The 15,473-nt window shown below is 46.7% G+C and overlaps 1 protein-coding gene across 4 annotated transcripts in view; it reads left to right on the forward strand.

Annotated features, from left to right (window-relative positions):
* The first annotated feature begins 8,695 nt into the window (after positions 1-8,695).
* Positions 8,696-15,473, forward strand: part of LOC124045986 (mucin-5AC-like) — a 35,354-nt gene continuing 28,576 nt past the window's right edge. For 3 of the 4 annotated variants that reach the window (XM_046365869.1, XM_046365871.1, XM_046365870.1), the window contains exon 1: positions 8,696-8,971. In XM_046365869.1, the coding sequence (XP_046221825.1) occupies positions 8,890-8,971 (82 nt within the window). In that variant the 5' untranslated portion in view covers positions 8,696-8,889. The remainder of the gene's footprint in view (positions 8,972-15,473) is intronic. The other variant, XM_046365867.1, reaches the window with a different exon arrangement.

Consider the following 15,473-nt stretch of genomic DNA (forward strand, 5'->3'; position numbering starts at 1 on the left):
CCTCCCCAGCCAAGGCCTCAGCGATAGCCGCGTGATGCTTCTCTTTGCTGCTGCCATCTGGGTAGGCCTGGAGGACACACTGAGAAATGACACAAACACAAGACTGCAGGAGCTCGTAAGAGCCCATAACAAACAGACCAAGGTCATTTCTGAGTGACAAATGTCTACTTTTTCCTCGGACTTCAAAAGCCAATGATTGCAAAGTTAAGCCAACCATATACCTCATTTGAACCATTTCCACAGAAAAGTTTACAAACATTTACTTGAACAGTGGTAACCGAATGACAGTTCGTTCTGTTACTAAACTTCATCTGCACTGTTCAAGCAAATGTGTTTTTGTCAAATGATCCTCGTGCGTAGAGGTGTATGGTTTGTTTGACATATACATTTTTAATGCAAGAAATCTCTCTGCATCCCTCTTGACGTGGACTCGCCCTTCTAACACGGGGCAGCCTAATTAACTCTTGACTAACTGATGAACAGTATGACTTACGTAATTGTAGTGGAAGGGCTCCAAAGATGAATGTGGGTCCCAACCAGCAGTAGAATAATCAGAGCCATCTGGGCGCTGCTTAATTAATTAATCCCACAAGCCTGATCTGGAAACAAGGCCAAAGTGGAATCAGTTACAGTCATCTCCCTCTCTTTCTCTGGTAACTCACAGGATGAAACTAAAGTGGAAGTATTGTACTCAATACTGTCGCTGCACTAGTTTCCTCCAAAAACCAATGCATCCAGTTCGTTCTGGGCTTGTAAGTAAGCATTTCAAGGTGAAGTCTACACCGTATCGGTATGTGGTGCATTCGGTGCGTTGTATCCGGTGCATATGACAAATGAAGTTTGATTTGATTCCACACAAATGCCTTTTTCTACTGCATGTACGCTGATACCGCATGTGTATAATCAAATCTAACTGTATTGGTATATGATATAAAGGTAGATAGACATATGTAGTAATTCAAGACAAAGGGATTACTAAAACCACATTCTTCTGTGCTGACCAGGGTTTAAGCACATACTCATGTTTATCTTTTCATGTCTCTCTTTATTTTTTTTCGTCCTTTACTTATTCCTCCATTTTGTTCTATGCTTTCCTGTTCCTCTGTAGAAGTTAACCCCATAGTTCAGGTCCTCTGTGAGACCCAGAGGACTTTTTTTTACCCTACACATAAATCACTTCAAGAAGTCTACCCAGCCAGCAAATCACCGCCAATTAGTGGTTGTTATGAGACTCTCCGCTACTCTTTCTCTCTCCCCATGGCTGTGGCCCTGCACTACAGGGAAGGGTGGAGGAAGGGAGGGAGGGGGAGAAGTGGAGTTGATGAGTTATTGAGAAGGATGGATGGAGAGTGAAGGTGAGAGGTCCAAAACGACGAGGCAGTCAAACTCACACTGATGCCAAAATTGGCCAACGTTATAGAAGCAATCGAGAGAGTTCTTAGTAGAAGCATGTTTGTTTCATCTAAGTTGTTGTGTGGCGTTTCTTAGAATTTAAGCGGTACAGATGTGTTAGCTGTTTGGTTTATCGTCATTGGAGATGTTGTTATTATTTTTTGCTGGACTGCTGATGTACGTGCAGGGCTGGGGTGTAACACACTGCCTGTCTCTCTTTCGCTGTGTGTGTGTGTGTGTGTGTGTGTGTGTGTGTGTGTGTGTGTGTGTGTGTGTGTGTGTGTGTGTGTGTGTGTGTGTGTGTGTGTGTGTGTGTGTGTGTGTGTGTGTGTGTGTGTGTGTGTGTGTGTGTGTGTGTGTGTGTGTGTGTGTGTGTGTGTGTGTGTGTGTGTGTACTGGCGGGGCCCTGTGGGTTGGTTTTATGGACAATAAAAGTATGCGCTCTCCTGAGACCAGCTTTATTAAAGCGGAACATATGTAGGGAGAGGAGAACAGAGAAGCAAAGGAACTTGGCTCTACTCTTCCCTGTTTTGGGAACTACATTACAGCCTGCTCCAAATCAATAAAACAAGCAGGGCATGCATGTCAGAAATGAATGGATGCAGATTGAGAGAACAAATCACTTGGACTATATTGCAACTTATTGCCTGGCGCCCAGTCAAGTGGTCAATACTGTTTGGTCTACAATAATAATAAGGTAACATCCACTTTTTAGAATGGATGTAGGTGATGTTTACATTAAAATGCAGTGCTGTCTTCCAGGAACATAACGTAATACCATGGTTGTTTCCTACCTTCCTGTTTGCCTCTGTCTCCCCTGACAGTCACCGAGATGACGCTAGTGGGACCGTAGCTGTCCCTCTGTATCAGCAATGGCATCAGCCCTTGGCAGAACCAGGGTTCCCTGATCGGTCTTCCCTCGGGACAGGGCTGGGTTGAACGGGGCCTCGTCATTGGCCAGCTGGACTGTCTGGAGCCTCTCCATTGTCCAGTACTCATAACAGAGCATTTCTATTGGCCTATACCTTTCAGAGCCTTAACACGCACACAGTGTCAAGCCACTGAGATTAGTGAACAGACAAACAGCAGAGAACATTGGACATGCTCAGAGCCTGTCAGTCTTCTGCATCATTGTGTAAGAACCCTGGCTGTGGAGAGATGAGGCTTAGCGCTTCCATCACCTCGTCCATTAAATTGTCTCTCTTTCCACTACACACAGTGCATTGGGAAAGTATTCAGACTCCTTCCATCTTTCCACATTGATAAGATTTCTGTAAAGTAACAATCTACACACACTGCACCATAATGACAAAGTGAAAACAGGTTTTTAGAAATGTTTGCAAATGTATTAAAATAAAAAAAACATAAATATCTTGTTTGCATAAGTATTCAGACCGTTTGCTATGAGACTCGATTTGAGCTCAGGTGCATCCTGTTTCCATTGATCTTCATTGATGTTTCTACAACTTGATTGGAGTCCACATTTGGACAATTCAATTGATTGGACATGATTTGGAAAGGCGCACACCTGTCAATATAAGGTCCCACAGTTGACAGTGCATGTCAGAGCAAAAACCAAGCCATGAGATCGAAGGAATTGTCTGTAGAGGAAGGGGGAGGGTACCAAAAAATAAAGTGGCCTCCATCATTCTTAAATGTAAGAAGTGTGGAACCACCAAGACTCTTCCTAGAGCTGGCCGCCCGACCAAACTGAGCAATCGGGGGAGACGGGCCTTGGTCAGGGAGGCAACCAAGACAGAGCTCTAGAGTTCCCCTGTGGAGATGGGAGAACTTTCCAGAAGGACAACCATCTCTGCAGCACTCCACCAATCAGGCCTTCATTGTAGAGTGGCCAGACGGAAGCCACTCCTCAGTAAAAGGCACATCAGCCCGCTTGGAATTTGCCAAAATGCACCTACAGGACTCTCAGACCATGAGAAACAAGATTCTCTGGTCTGATGAAACCAAGATTGAATTCTTTGGCCTGAATGCCAAGCGTCACGCTTGGAGGAAACCAGGCACCATCCTTACGGTGAAGCGTTGTGGTGGCAGCATCATGCTGTGGGGATGTTTTTCAGCGGCAGGGACTGGGAGACTAGTCAGGATGGAGGGAAAGATAAATGGAGCAAAATACAGAGATCCTTGACAACCTGCTCCAGAGCACTCAGTACCTCAGACTGGGGGCGACGGTTCACCTTCCAACAGGACAACGACCACAAGGACACAGCTAAGACACTGCAGGAGTGGCTTCGGGTTCAAGTCTCTGAATGGCCCAACCAGAGCCCTGACTTGAATCCGATCAAACTTCTCAGGGGGAGACCTGAAAATCGCTGTGCAGTGACGCTCCCCATCCAACCTGACAGAGCTTGAGAGGATCTGTAGAGAATAATGGGAGAAACTCCCCAAATACAGGAGTGCCAAGCTTGTAGCGTCATACCCAAGAAGACTCAAGGCTGTAATCGCTGCCAAAGGTGCTTCAACAAAGTACTGAGTAAAGGGTCTGAATACTTTGAATGTGATATTTTAGCAGGTTTTTTTAATAATACATTTGCAAACATTTCTAAAACTGTTTTTGCTTTGTCATTATAGGGTATTAATAAGGCTGTAACGTAACAAAATGTGGATGAAGTGAAGGGGTCTGAATACTTTCCAAATGCACTGTACGTGAGAGAGGACTAGACTCTGGTCAGGGTCTCCTGTTAGTGAAGAGATTTACAGCAGAGAAATCCCCAGCTGCCACAATCACAAGGTCAGGAAAGCCTTCGCATTGATTCTGACTGCTGGGAAAGATACGGTGCCTGCTGCCACGGTGATGGGTGCTCCTGGCTGTGTGTGTGTGCACGTTGTGACGACCCTCCGACTCGGTCTGACGTTTTCTTTCTCTTTGCTCTTGTTTTCCTTATTAGGATGTTGGTGGGCGGAACTGGGAGGGTCGTCGGCGACATGGGACACACCTGGGCCCAGGTGTGTCCCGGGATAAATACACCTCTTCCCCATTCATTGAGGAGACTCTCTCCATGCAGACACACTGATAGAGTTTGGTTGTGGCCTGTTTGTTTGTTTGTTTGTTTGTTTGTTTGTTTGTTTGTTTGCTTTGCCACCTTTCAACACCCCTCATTACACTACTGATTACTGACTACACACACCATTGTTAATTGTATTTACGTTACCTCAATAAATATATTTGTGTTATTCCTAATCATCACGTCGTCTCCCTGTTTGTTACAGACTTCGAGCCGGCTCGTGACAAGTGGGGGCTCGTCCGGGATCATAAGGTAGCTTCCTAGACAATTTGTCGTACTGCGCTTTGTTGCGTTATGAAGGACTGATACTAGCGTCGTTGGGATTACCAGTATGTGTGTTGCGTTATGAAGGACTGATACTAGCGTCGTTGGGATTACCAGTATGTGTGTTGCGTTATGAAGGACTGATACTAGCGTCGTTGGGATTACCAGTATGTGTGTTGCGTTATGAAGGACTGATACTAGCGTCGTTGGGATTACCAGTATGTGTGTTGCGTTATGAAGGACTGATACTAGCGTCGTTGGGATTACCAGTATGTGTGTTGCGTTATGAAGGACTGATACTAGCGTCGTTGGGATTACCAGTATGTGTGTTGCGTTTGGGAGAAACTCGGTAGGTGCTTTTGTTTGCATCTTTTGTTACAGCTTTTTTTTTTAGTTGTAATGTTTGGTGCCCAGAATTGGTTGCCTTTGTTTGTTTGGTAAACTTGCCACAGCGGTGGATAGTTGTGTGCTGCGTTGGAGAGAGTACATTGGTTAGTTTCCAGGCCCCTGCCCAGGCTGGAGACTCTTGCTCTACTCGCTGTTGGGACATTGGTCCGAGGAGGTGAGTACAGTCGGCTGTGTACCTCAGTAGGAGATTTGAGTAGGATACTGTTGGGACATTGGAGTGAGGTGAGGTAGCCTTTGCCGTTTCAGAACCCAGCAGGATTAAGAGTAGGTATTGTTGCGTGACACTTTCTACCTGGAGCTATATCCTTTTCCCCCCGCTACGCTTAGTGACGCGTTTCACTTTGGAATACGTTGGGCATGGTTATTTTGTTGTTTTTGTGTGGTGTCTGTGGACTGAGGGGGCACATCCATGTCTTGGGGGAATCTGCCAGCGTGCTGGGTGGTTTATTTCCTTGCCAGCTGGCTACAGTGCATAATTACCCACCACAAATCCGCATGAAGACTAGAGTTGAGTTACTGTAGGTTTTGGGGAAGCTCCATATACATCTCATCTCTCTTCTGTGGTGCCTGGTGTGATTGTCATTTCTCTGGTTGTGGTCGGATGTGCTCAGCAGAGGGGAAAAGCGATATTATTTTTTTGGGGGGGGGGTATTTACTTGTGACGATGGCGTCTAATGTAGAGGAGTTCATCCGCTTTCTGTCAGAGGAACTGTTAGAATGTTGTACTAAAGAACAGCTGTTGAAGACCGCTGAACACTACAAGGTTGAAATTAGTGATAAATGTCAACAAAACAATTGTTAGGTTGACATTGAGAGCCAATCGGATGGAGAGTGGTATTGTTGAAGTTACCGATGGGGCAGCCTCTGCCCCTCTCAGTACTCGCCGCCTCTCTGTCTCGTTACAACAGCTGCTCCATCTGTTAGCAACAGTAGTTGTCTTTTTGAACAGCAGAAAGAACTGCTTCTGTTACAGCTAGAGTATGATCGGGTAAAGTATGGAAAGGAATTGGATTTGGAGCGTGCTATAATAAAGCTGCAACAAGAGCGACTACTGTTGGTTAGGAAAGGAAAGCTCTCAGGGGACAGTTTGCTCTGGGAAGGTGACCCAGATTTATCTAGGGGTCGCTCCGCTCTTGGTCGTGCCCCGGACTCATTTGATATTGTTGGAAACTTACGTATGTTGCCAAAATGTCATGAGAAGGACTCTGAGACGCTCTTTTTGTTGCAGCTCGTTGCTGAAGAGCTTGCTCGTGCGCCCTGTTCCTGAACACCCATCCGTAGCACGCGCTCCAGCAGGTGTATCTCACTGATCATCCCTAAAGCCAACACCTCATTTGGCCGCCTTTCGTTCCAGTTCTCTGCTGCCTGTGACTGGAACGAATTGCAAAAATTGCTGAAGTTGGAGACTTTTATCTCCCTCACCAACTTCAAACATCTGCTATCTGAGCAGCTAACCGATCGCTGCAGCTGTACATAGTCTATTGGTAAATAGCCCACCCATTTTCACCTACCTCATCCCCATACTGTTTTTATTTATTTACTTTTCTGCTCTTTTGCACACCAATATCTCTACCTGTACATGACCATCTGATCATTTATCACTCCAGTGTTAATCTGCAAAATTGTAATTATTTGCCTACCTTCTCATGCCTTTTGCACACAATGTATATAGACTCCCCTGTTTTCTACTGTGTTATTGACTTGTTAATTGTTTACTCCATGTGTAACTCTATGTTGTCTGTTCACACTGCTATGCTTTATCTTGGCCAGGTCACAGTTGCAAATGAGAACTTGTTCTCAACTAGCCTACCTGGTTAAATAAAGGTGAAATAAAAAAATAAAATGTCTACGTGACTGATCACTGTTTATTTTGTTTGGTATTGTCCTGTTCTGTCGCTCCTGTCTGTTCTCTTCTGGTCTCGTTTTCTTCTTTCCTCTTAAAGGTTGCTTCCTGTGCGCAAAGGTTGCGTGAGGTCTGGGGAGGACGAGGTTGGCTGGGGCAAGTGGAAGTGTGAACACATACCCCCCTTATCAATAACGGGTGGCTGGGTCAATTACTAGGATCCAGGGCAGTATTTGTTTATGTGTGACTGGTATGGTGTTTTGGGGTCCTTGCTGGTCCCTGGTTTTATGGGGGGGGGGGGGGGGGTGACTACCCTCCCACTCTGTCTGACGTTTTCTTTCTCTTTGCTCTTGTTTTCCTTATTAGGATGTTGTTGGGCGGAACTGGGAGGGTCGTCGGCGACATGGGACACACCTGGGCCCGGGTGTGTCCCGGGATAAATACATCTCTTCCCCATTCATTGAGGAGACTCTCTCCATGCAGACACACTGATAGAGTTTGGTTGTGGCCTGTTTGTTTGTTTGTTTGCGTTGGCACCTTTCAACAGCTCTCATTATCACATTTATACACGCAACCATTCACTTACACTGCTGATTACTGACTACACACACCATTGCTAATTGTATTTGCGTTACCTCAGTTCATAAATATATTTTTGTTATTCCTGATTTCCACCTTGTCTCCCTTTTTGTTGCGGACATCGAGCCGGTTCGTGGCAGCTTGTGCGCTCGGGAATGTGTGTACTACGATCTAGTCTGCTCAGCATTTAGAAAGGGTGGGCTTGAGGAAAGGGTCAGTAAAGGGATCGGATTACCACACCCCAGTCAGTCCCTAAAGAAAGTGAACATACACAGGGACTAGCAGGAGTGTCCCAGTCCCCGTCACTTGCCTGCTCTTGCCTTGATTCAGCCCCATCTGGCCCGATTGTTTCACCAGCAATTTTGCAGGCAATCCCCAAGAAACGCCAGTCTGGCTGCATTTACAAAGAGAGAAAATAAACTGCTGGATCCCAAATGTTGCTTGGATAGGGTATGAGATTGCAAAACACTGTGTGTGTTTGCATATGGCATGGGTGTATAGGGTGATTTTGTTTGTGTGTGGGGATTTCTGTGGGTGTGAGCAGCCGCACCGGACATAACTGACTCACCAGTCCAGGGACAAACTTAAAGCCCAGGCGGAGTAGAATGGAGTGATGTGGAGATGTGATGTTTGATGCAATGCACTGCTACACGCCTCTGAGCTATGCAGCACAATATTAAGCAGGTGGGCAGACCAGGGGAGATCGCTTCCTGTTTACCAGGTGCATCTTCAAAGGAGAACTGATCAGACAAACCCCTCCAGAGCCAACAGGCTGACTGGGATGTCTCAGTTAGGGTTAGATACAGCGAGTCACGTTGTGGTCTACTCCAAATATACAGCGGAGGTGCTAGTTCACATGTATCGTAAAGCTTGATTTTAGGGATCTTTAAAAGAATGCACAGTACAGTTTAGATGGCATACCACTCTCAGCAATAGCTTTCCAGGTTTGTGGAAATAGCTGGATGGGTTTGCTGATCCAGACCACAGCGCACAAATTCTGAATAGACAGATGTGATAATGCACACCCGGATTATATTACCACTCACACAGACCTACTACGCCCTGCTCACGCCCTGAATCACTTTCTACACACACGCACACGCACACACACGAAAACGTCCAGCTGCATGAGAAGAGTTTAACTCAGCCAGTCAGAAAAGGGGTGTGGTGAAGGAGACTGAGAAGGAGGGATAGAGAGAGAGGGGGCAAAGGAGAGAGGCCATATGAAACCAGCAGAGCATAAACCACGCTTTATCCTGCCAGTCTGTCCCGCTCTGCGAGGAAACACGCGACACCCCCAGCCCTCACTCACTCATTCATCACGCTCTTTCACACACTTCTACAGACACACACACACAGCGGCTCACAAAGGACTGGAGGATGGCTGTGTCCATGAGAAGAATGAATGGGTCCTGGAGAGGGATGGCTCTAACCCTGGTTCTCTGTACTCTGCTCCTACACAGTGAGTACTACACCTCTTAAAGCCTCCCCACCTGGCTCTGTGTCTTACATGCTCAGTCTTAAACTATGGTTGAGTCAGTAAGCGAACTCTTGTAGTCCTTTGTCTTCTCTTTGAATCTGAGAAGCTAGGAGAGAGTTAGAAGGTGGCCAAGGCAGAGTACAGGGGAGAGAGTTTGTGAGCAAGCAGGATGACGCAACATGAACTCGTAACTTAAACTTTATGCCAAGATGTGAATGTGCCAATCAAATGTACCATGATGTAATTCCCAGCACCTTATATAGCATGTGAGTTTTCTCACAAGTGTGTTCAGCAATGCTTGTGTTATTATGTGACATGAAGCAGTTTGGAGAGTTATGGGGCTGGTGAAAAGTTCTAGCGGTGGCCAGCTGACAAAGGGGCCTCATGCAACTGCTCTGGAGTGGAAAGCTGCCGTTGAGAATAATTGGAGACTACATCCTGAGAAGGGTTTGTGTGTGTGTGTGAACATAAAGATGTTTCATTGTCCCATGCACCGGATAGGCGCAGTGAAATGTGTTGTTTTACAGGGTCAGACAGAGTAGTACTGCGCCCCTGGAGCAAATTAGCGATAAATGCCTTTCTCAAGTGCACATTGACAGCTTTTTCACCTTTGTCGGCTCGAGTATTTCGAACCAATGCTCTAACCGCTGGTTTAACTGCCGTGTGTGTGTGCGTGTGCGTGTGCGTGTGCGTGTGTGTGTGCGTGTGCGTGTGCGTGTATGAGTGGAGAGCAAGCTTTTTCCAAAACAGGCTCCGCTCATTTCTGAAACATGGAGGTCCATTAAGGATATTTTATTCAGACGTAATCTTTTTTTTAAATAGGGAAATATACTTCTGGGAGTTCAATCGGCATCTCTGCAGTGTGTTTTGGGGGTCTTTCCATCTGCGTCCAGAAGTTTAATCGGAGAAGGAAGCTGATTTCCTGCTTGTCCTCTGAAGATGCAGGATGTGTGTGAGATGGGGAAATGCCCGTATCTGTTGATTCAGGTGTAAAGATAGGTCCCTTAAGGGGTTGGTGGCAACCGTCAAACTGTATGTGTGGTGGGGATTTCTGTTTGAACCGGGACCTCTTTTTCCCTCATGTTGGGAAGGTGATGGTAGAAGGTTCAGCAGTCTGGTCCAAATCACACCGTTAAGTCTGTTAATATAGATGATAATTGCAGAGTGTTGTGGCTTGGAGAGTTTAGTACCGGCTCATCTGGGCACAGGGACAGTAAAACATTAATTCTCTGGCACATTGTGAACACTATGTCAGGCCAACCAGGAGGAGGAAAATAACTGGTGTAGGGCTTAATGTTACCCCGAAGTGGACCAGAACGCGTCCCGAAAGAACACGCTCTATACGCACGGCACATTGGAAAGGCGCATGTGTCACGAACCGGCTCGAAGTTCGTAACAAAAAGGGAGACGACATGGAGATAAGGAATAACACAATGTATTTATTAACTAAAGTACACTAAACACAATTAACAATGGTGTGTGTAGTCAGTAATCAGCAGTGCGAGTGAGTGGTTGCGTGTATAAATGTGATAATGAGAGCTGTTGAAAGGTGCCAACGCAAACAAACAAACAAACAAACAAACAAACAAACAGGCCACAACCAAACTCTATCAGTGTGTCTGCATGGAGAGAGTCTCCTCAATGAATGGGGACGAGGTGTATTCATCCCGGGACACACCTGTGCCCAGGTGTGTCTGCATGGAGAGAGTCTCCTCAAAGAATGGGGAAGAGGTGCATTTATCCCGAGACACACCCGGGCCCAGGTGTGTCTGCATGGAGAGAGTCTCCTCAAAGAATGGGGAAGAGGTCCATTTAACCCGGGACACACCCGGGCTCAGGTGTGTCTGCATGGAGAGAGTCTCCTCAAAGAATGGGGAAGAGGTGCATTTATCCCGGGACACACCCGGGCCCAGGTGTGTCCCATGGCGCCGACATCCTAATAAGGAAAACAAGAGCAAAGAGGTAGAATATGTCAGACAGAGTGGGAGGGAGTGGGAGGGTCGTCACCCGAACAAATGGTTAGATGTTCAACTTAACTATCAACTATTTAGGTTTATATAGTGTTCTGGTTGAATCAGAACACTACTGTACGTCAGTAAAATGTTACCATTCCCGTTGCAGCTTTTTCAGCTCTTGCTTTTCAATAGCACAGGGGTGTTGCCACAAGTCCTCCCTATCTCCTCCCCCATTCCAGACACAGCCAACCACGCTCCACTGGTCACACTCACCTGCAACATAGTTGACACTTGTGCCAAAGGCACCGCTATGTGAATTTGCCAATGAATGCTCAGCATTTGGAACATATTTGAAAAACCTCTGCCAAACCCAGAACATAACCCGCTGTAGATTGTTGCCAGGGTGATTCAGTTCTGTGTGTATGGCCGAGGTCATTGGCATGTTTTGTAGAAGCTGGTGGTACTGCTTTTGAAATGTAAAGATATTCACACCCCTGAGGAGTCTCTAGAGAGGCCATGTGTTCCATATCAGCCCCCTGTTATTGACACTTTTCTGTCCCTCTTCTAAACTACATGAAGAGGTTGGATGTTAAGTTCCACGAAAATGACATATTGTCAAAGAGAAATACTATTTTAATGTTTCACAGTGAATTAACATTGTATCTATATTGAGGAGGGTTTTTATCATGTCTTGGTAAGTTGATGAATCCAGCATCAGTCCAGAGGACAGTTGTGGTCTTGTTCTTGAAGGGTATTTGCTGTGGATAAGGTTTAATCAATGACACAGTGGAATTAGGGCCAGTGATGTAATCAACCCTGGGAGGAGAGGCAGCTGATTCCAGAGTTCTATTAAATAACCTTGTTTGTGCTTCTACTCAAAAGAGCCAAACATGAGCCATTACAGTACAGGCCTCTGGCTATATCTGGAAACTAATAAACTCATACCCCAAGGGCCACTGGGCTTATCTTTCATACAAACATGCATGTTTGTGGATAGTCTGATGGCAGCATAGCATGGAAAGCCTCTGGGGAGATATCATTGAGGTCAACCACATGACCCCCCCCGCCAGGACACTGGAGCTCCACTGTGGTGAGTTACAGTTGGAAGCTACAGTTAGTTGGACCGTCATCTGCACCAGTTGCAGCGTGGCTATGGTGACTCAAGGTTTATCGTGGGTAACTGAGATGGGAGTCCTCTGTAACTGTAGTCATTAGGGCTCCTAAGCACCTGACCACAGAAGGCCATGCATTCCAGTGGTAGATGCAGGGCTCAGATGTTACAGCAGGAATGCCAATGCAAACCTTTTTAGAGGTGTCAACCACTGAGACCAACAACCCAACCAACCAAAATTGGTTGTGTGAAAGTTCACACAACTTTCATTAGGTCGCGGCAAGTGTTTTTTTTGTAACTGTCCAGTTGTGCTGATGATAATATAATTTTTGTACCAAATATTTGCCTGATGTTCTAAGAATGTTCCTAGAAAACATTTAATCTGTTCTTTTAAGGTTCCCAGAATGTTTCATTAAGTTGTGGGAAAAAATATGTTCCCAAAACACAAAATCTGTCCAGTTGTGTGGATGATTCTAAAATGTTTATTTTCGGGGTGCAAAAAACATTCACCTGATGTTACAAGAACGTTAGCAGAACGCATTTAGTCTGTTCTGTAAAGGTTCCCAGAACGTTTCTTTAGCTTGTTGGAACATTGTGGGGATATGACGAAAGAAAGTTTTTATTTTTTTATACACACTAATAATTCGATAATCATAATAGTCCAAATGGAATACGGCGACTTTAAAACATCTGATTTTCTGAGCAGTCTTTCAGATGATCAGGACAAGTAAATGGTTTAATCGTGTTCCCGCGGTGTATTTGAACTACGCAGGTGCCAGCACCAGCAGCACCAGCCCCCCTCTTATGCGCGAGTGAAGTGAGCTCAAAATATACGTCTTTAAAATAGTTTTCACACACAAACTTCATATGTCCGTTTTTTGGGGGAATAGGCTTCTCAAAAATAGCATTGGTTGCCGTGGTGGAACGTTTTTCCTGCATTTATCAAAGTCCTATCAGGTAGTCTGAGTTCAGATGTGTCCATATACACAGGGTTATTAGTGAAAGCGTTCGTCTTACAAAACATTCAAATATTTAAATAAAACTATATTAATCTGAATATTCACAATTATCATTTTATTGTGTGCATGTAACCAGTGGCGGCCTGTCATCCAGGGCAGGTGGGGCTCCGCCCTTACTGTTTTGAGACCCACATTTTTAGCAAAGAAATATACTTTGGGGGGGGGGCTTGCCTGTTTTGCATGTTATTTTGGCATTAATACATGTCACATCAGTTTGCAAACAATGTCAAAAATATACATTACATTACATTTAAGTCATTTAGCAGACGCTCTTATCCAGAGCGACTTACAAATTGGTGCATTCACCTTATGACATCCAGTGGAACAGCCACTTTACAATAGTGCATCTAAATATTTTAAGGGGGGAGGGGGTGAGAAGGATTACTTTATCCTATCCTAAGTATTCCTTAAAGAGGTGGGGTTTCAGATGTCTCCGGAAGGTGGTGATTGACTCCGCTGTCCTGGCGTCGTGAGGGAGTTTGTTCCACCATTGGGGAGCCAGAGCAGCGAACAGTTTTGACTGGGCTGAGCGGGAACTGTACTTCCTCAGTGGTAGGGAGACGAGCAGGCCAGAGGTGGATGAACGCAGTGCCCTTATTTGGGTGTAGGGCCTGATCAGAGCCTGGAGGTACTGAGGTGCCGTTCCCCTCACAGCTCCGTAGGCAAGCACCATGGTCTTGTAGCGGATGCGAGCTTCAACTGGAAGCCAGTGGAGAGAGCGGAGGAGCGGGGTGACGTGAGAGAACTTGGGAAGGTTGAACACTAGATGGGCTGCGGCGTTCTGGATGAGTTGTAGGGGTTTAATGGCACAGGCAGGGAGCCCAGCCAACAGCGAGTTGCAGTAATCCAGACGGGAGATGACAAGTGCCTGGATTAGGACCTGCGCCGCTTCCTGTGTGAGGCAGGGTCGTACTCTGCGGATGTTGTAGAGCATGAACCTACAGGAACGTGCCACCGTCTTGATGTTAGTTGAGAACGACAGGGTGTTGTCCAGGATCACACCAAGGTTCTTAGCGCTCTGGGAGGAGGACACAATGGAGTTGTCAACCGTGATGGCGAGATCATGGAACGGGCAGTCCTTCCCCGGGAGGAAGAGCAGCTCCGTCTTGCCGAAGTTCAGCTTGAGGTGGTGATCCGTCATCCACACTGATATGTCTGCCAGACATGCAGAGATGCGATTCGCCACCTGGTCATCAGAAGGGGGAAAGGAGAAGATTAATTGTGTGTCGTCTGCATAGCAATGATAGGAGAGACCATGTGAGGTTATGACAGAGCCAAGTGACTTGGTGTATAGCGAGAATAGGAGAGGGCCTAGAACAGAGCCCTGGGGGACACCAGTGGTGAGAGCGCGTGGTGAGGAGACAGATTCTCGCCACGCCACCTGGTAGGAGCGACCTGTCAGGTAGGACGCAATCCAAGCGTGGGCCGCGCCAGAGATGCCCAACTCGGAGAGGGTGGAGAGGAGGATCTGATGGTTCACAGTATCGAAGGCAGCCGATAGGTCTAGAAGGATGAGAGCAGAGGAGAGAGAGTTAGCTTTAGCGGTGCGGAGCGCCTCCGTGATACAGAGAAGAGCAGTCTCAGTTGAATGACTAGTCTTGAAACCTGACTGATTTGGATCAAGAAGGTCATTCTGAGAGAGATAGCGGGAGAGCTGACCAAGGACGGCACGTTCAAGAGTTTTGGAGAGAAAAGAAAGAAGGGATACTGGTCTGTAGTTGTTAACATCGGAGGGATCGAGTGTAGGTTTTTTCAGAAGGGGTGCAACTCTCGCTCTCTTGAAGACGGAAGGGACGTAGCCAGCGGTCAGGGATAAGTTGATGAGCGAGGTGAGGTAAGGGAGAAGGTCTCCGGAAATGGTCTGGAGAAGAGAGGAGGGGATAGGGTCGAGCGGGCAGGTTGTTGGGCGGCCGGCCGTCACAAGACGCGAGATTTCATCTGGAGAGAGAGGGGAGAAAGAGGTCAGAGCACAGGGTAGGGCAGTGTGAGCAGAACCAGCAGTGTCGTTTGACTTAGCAAACGAGGATCGGATGTCGTCGACCTTCTTTTCAAAATGGTTGACGAAGTCATCTGCAGAGAGGGAGGAGGGGGGGGGGAGGAGGATTCAGGAGGGAGGAGAAGGTGGCAAAGAGCTTCCTAGGGTTAGAGGCAGATGCTTGAAATTTAGAGTGGTAGAAAGTGGTTTTAGCAGCAGAGACAGACGAGGAAAATGTAGAGAGGAGGGAGCGAAAGGATGCCAGGTCCGCAGGGAGGCGAGTTTTCCTCCATTTCCGCTCGGCTGCCCGGAGCCCTGTTCTGTGAGCTCGCAATGAGTCGTCAAGCCACGGAGCGGGAGGGGAGGACCGAGCCGGCCTGGAAGATAGGGGACATAGAGAGTCAAAGGATGCAGAAAGGGAGGA

The sequence above is a fragment of the Oncorhynchus gorbuscha genome, linkage group LG10 (genome assembly GCF_021184085.1).
Source record: "Oncorhynchus gorbuscha isolate QuinsamMale2020 ecotype Even-year linkage group LG10, OgorEven_v1.0, whole genome shotgun sequence".
Taxonomy (NCBI): Eukaryota; Metazoa; Chordata; class Actinopteri; order Salmoniformes; family Salmonidae; genus Oncorhynchus; species Oncorhynchus gorbuscha.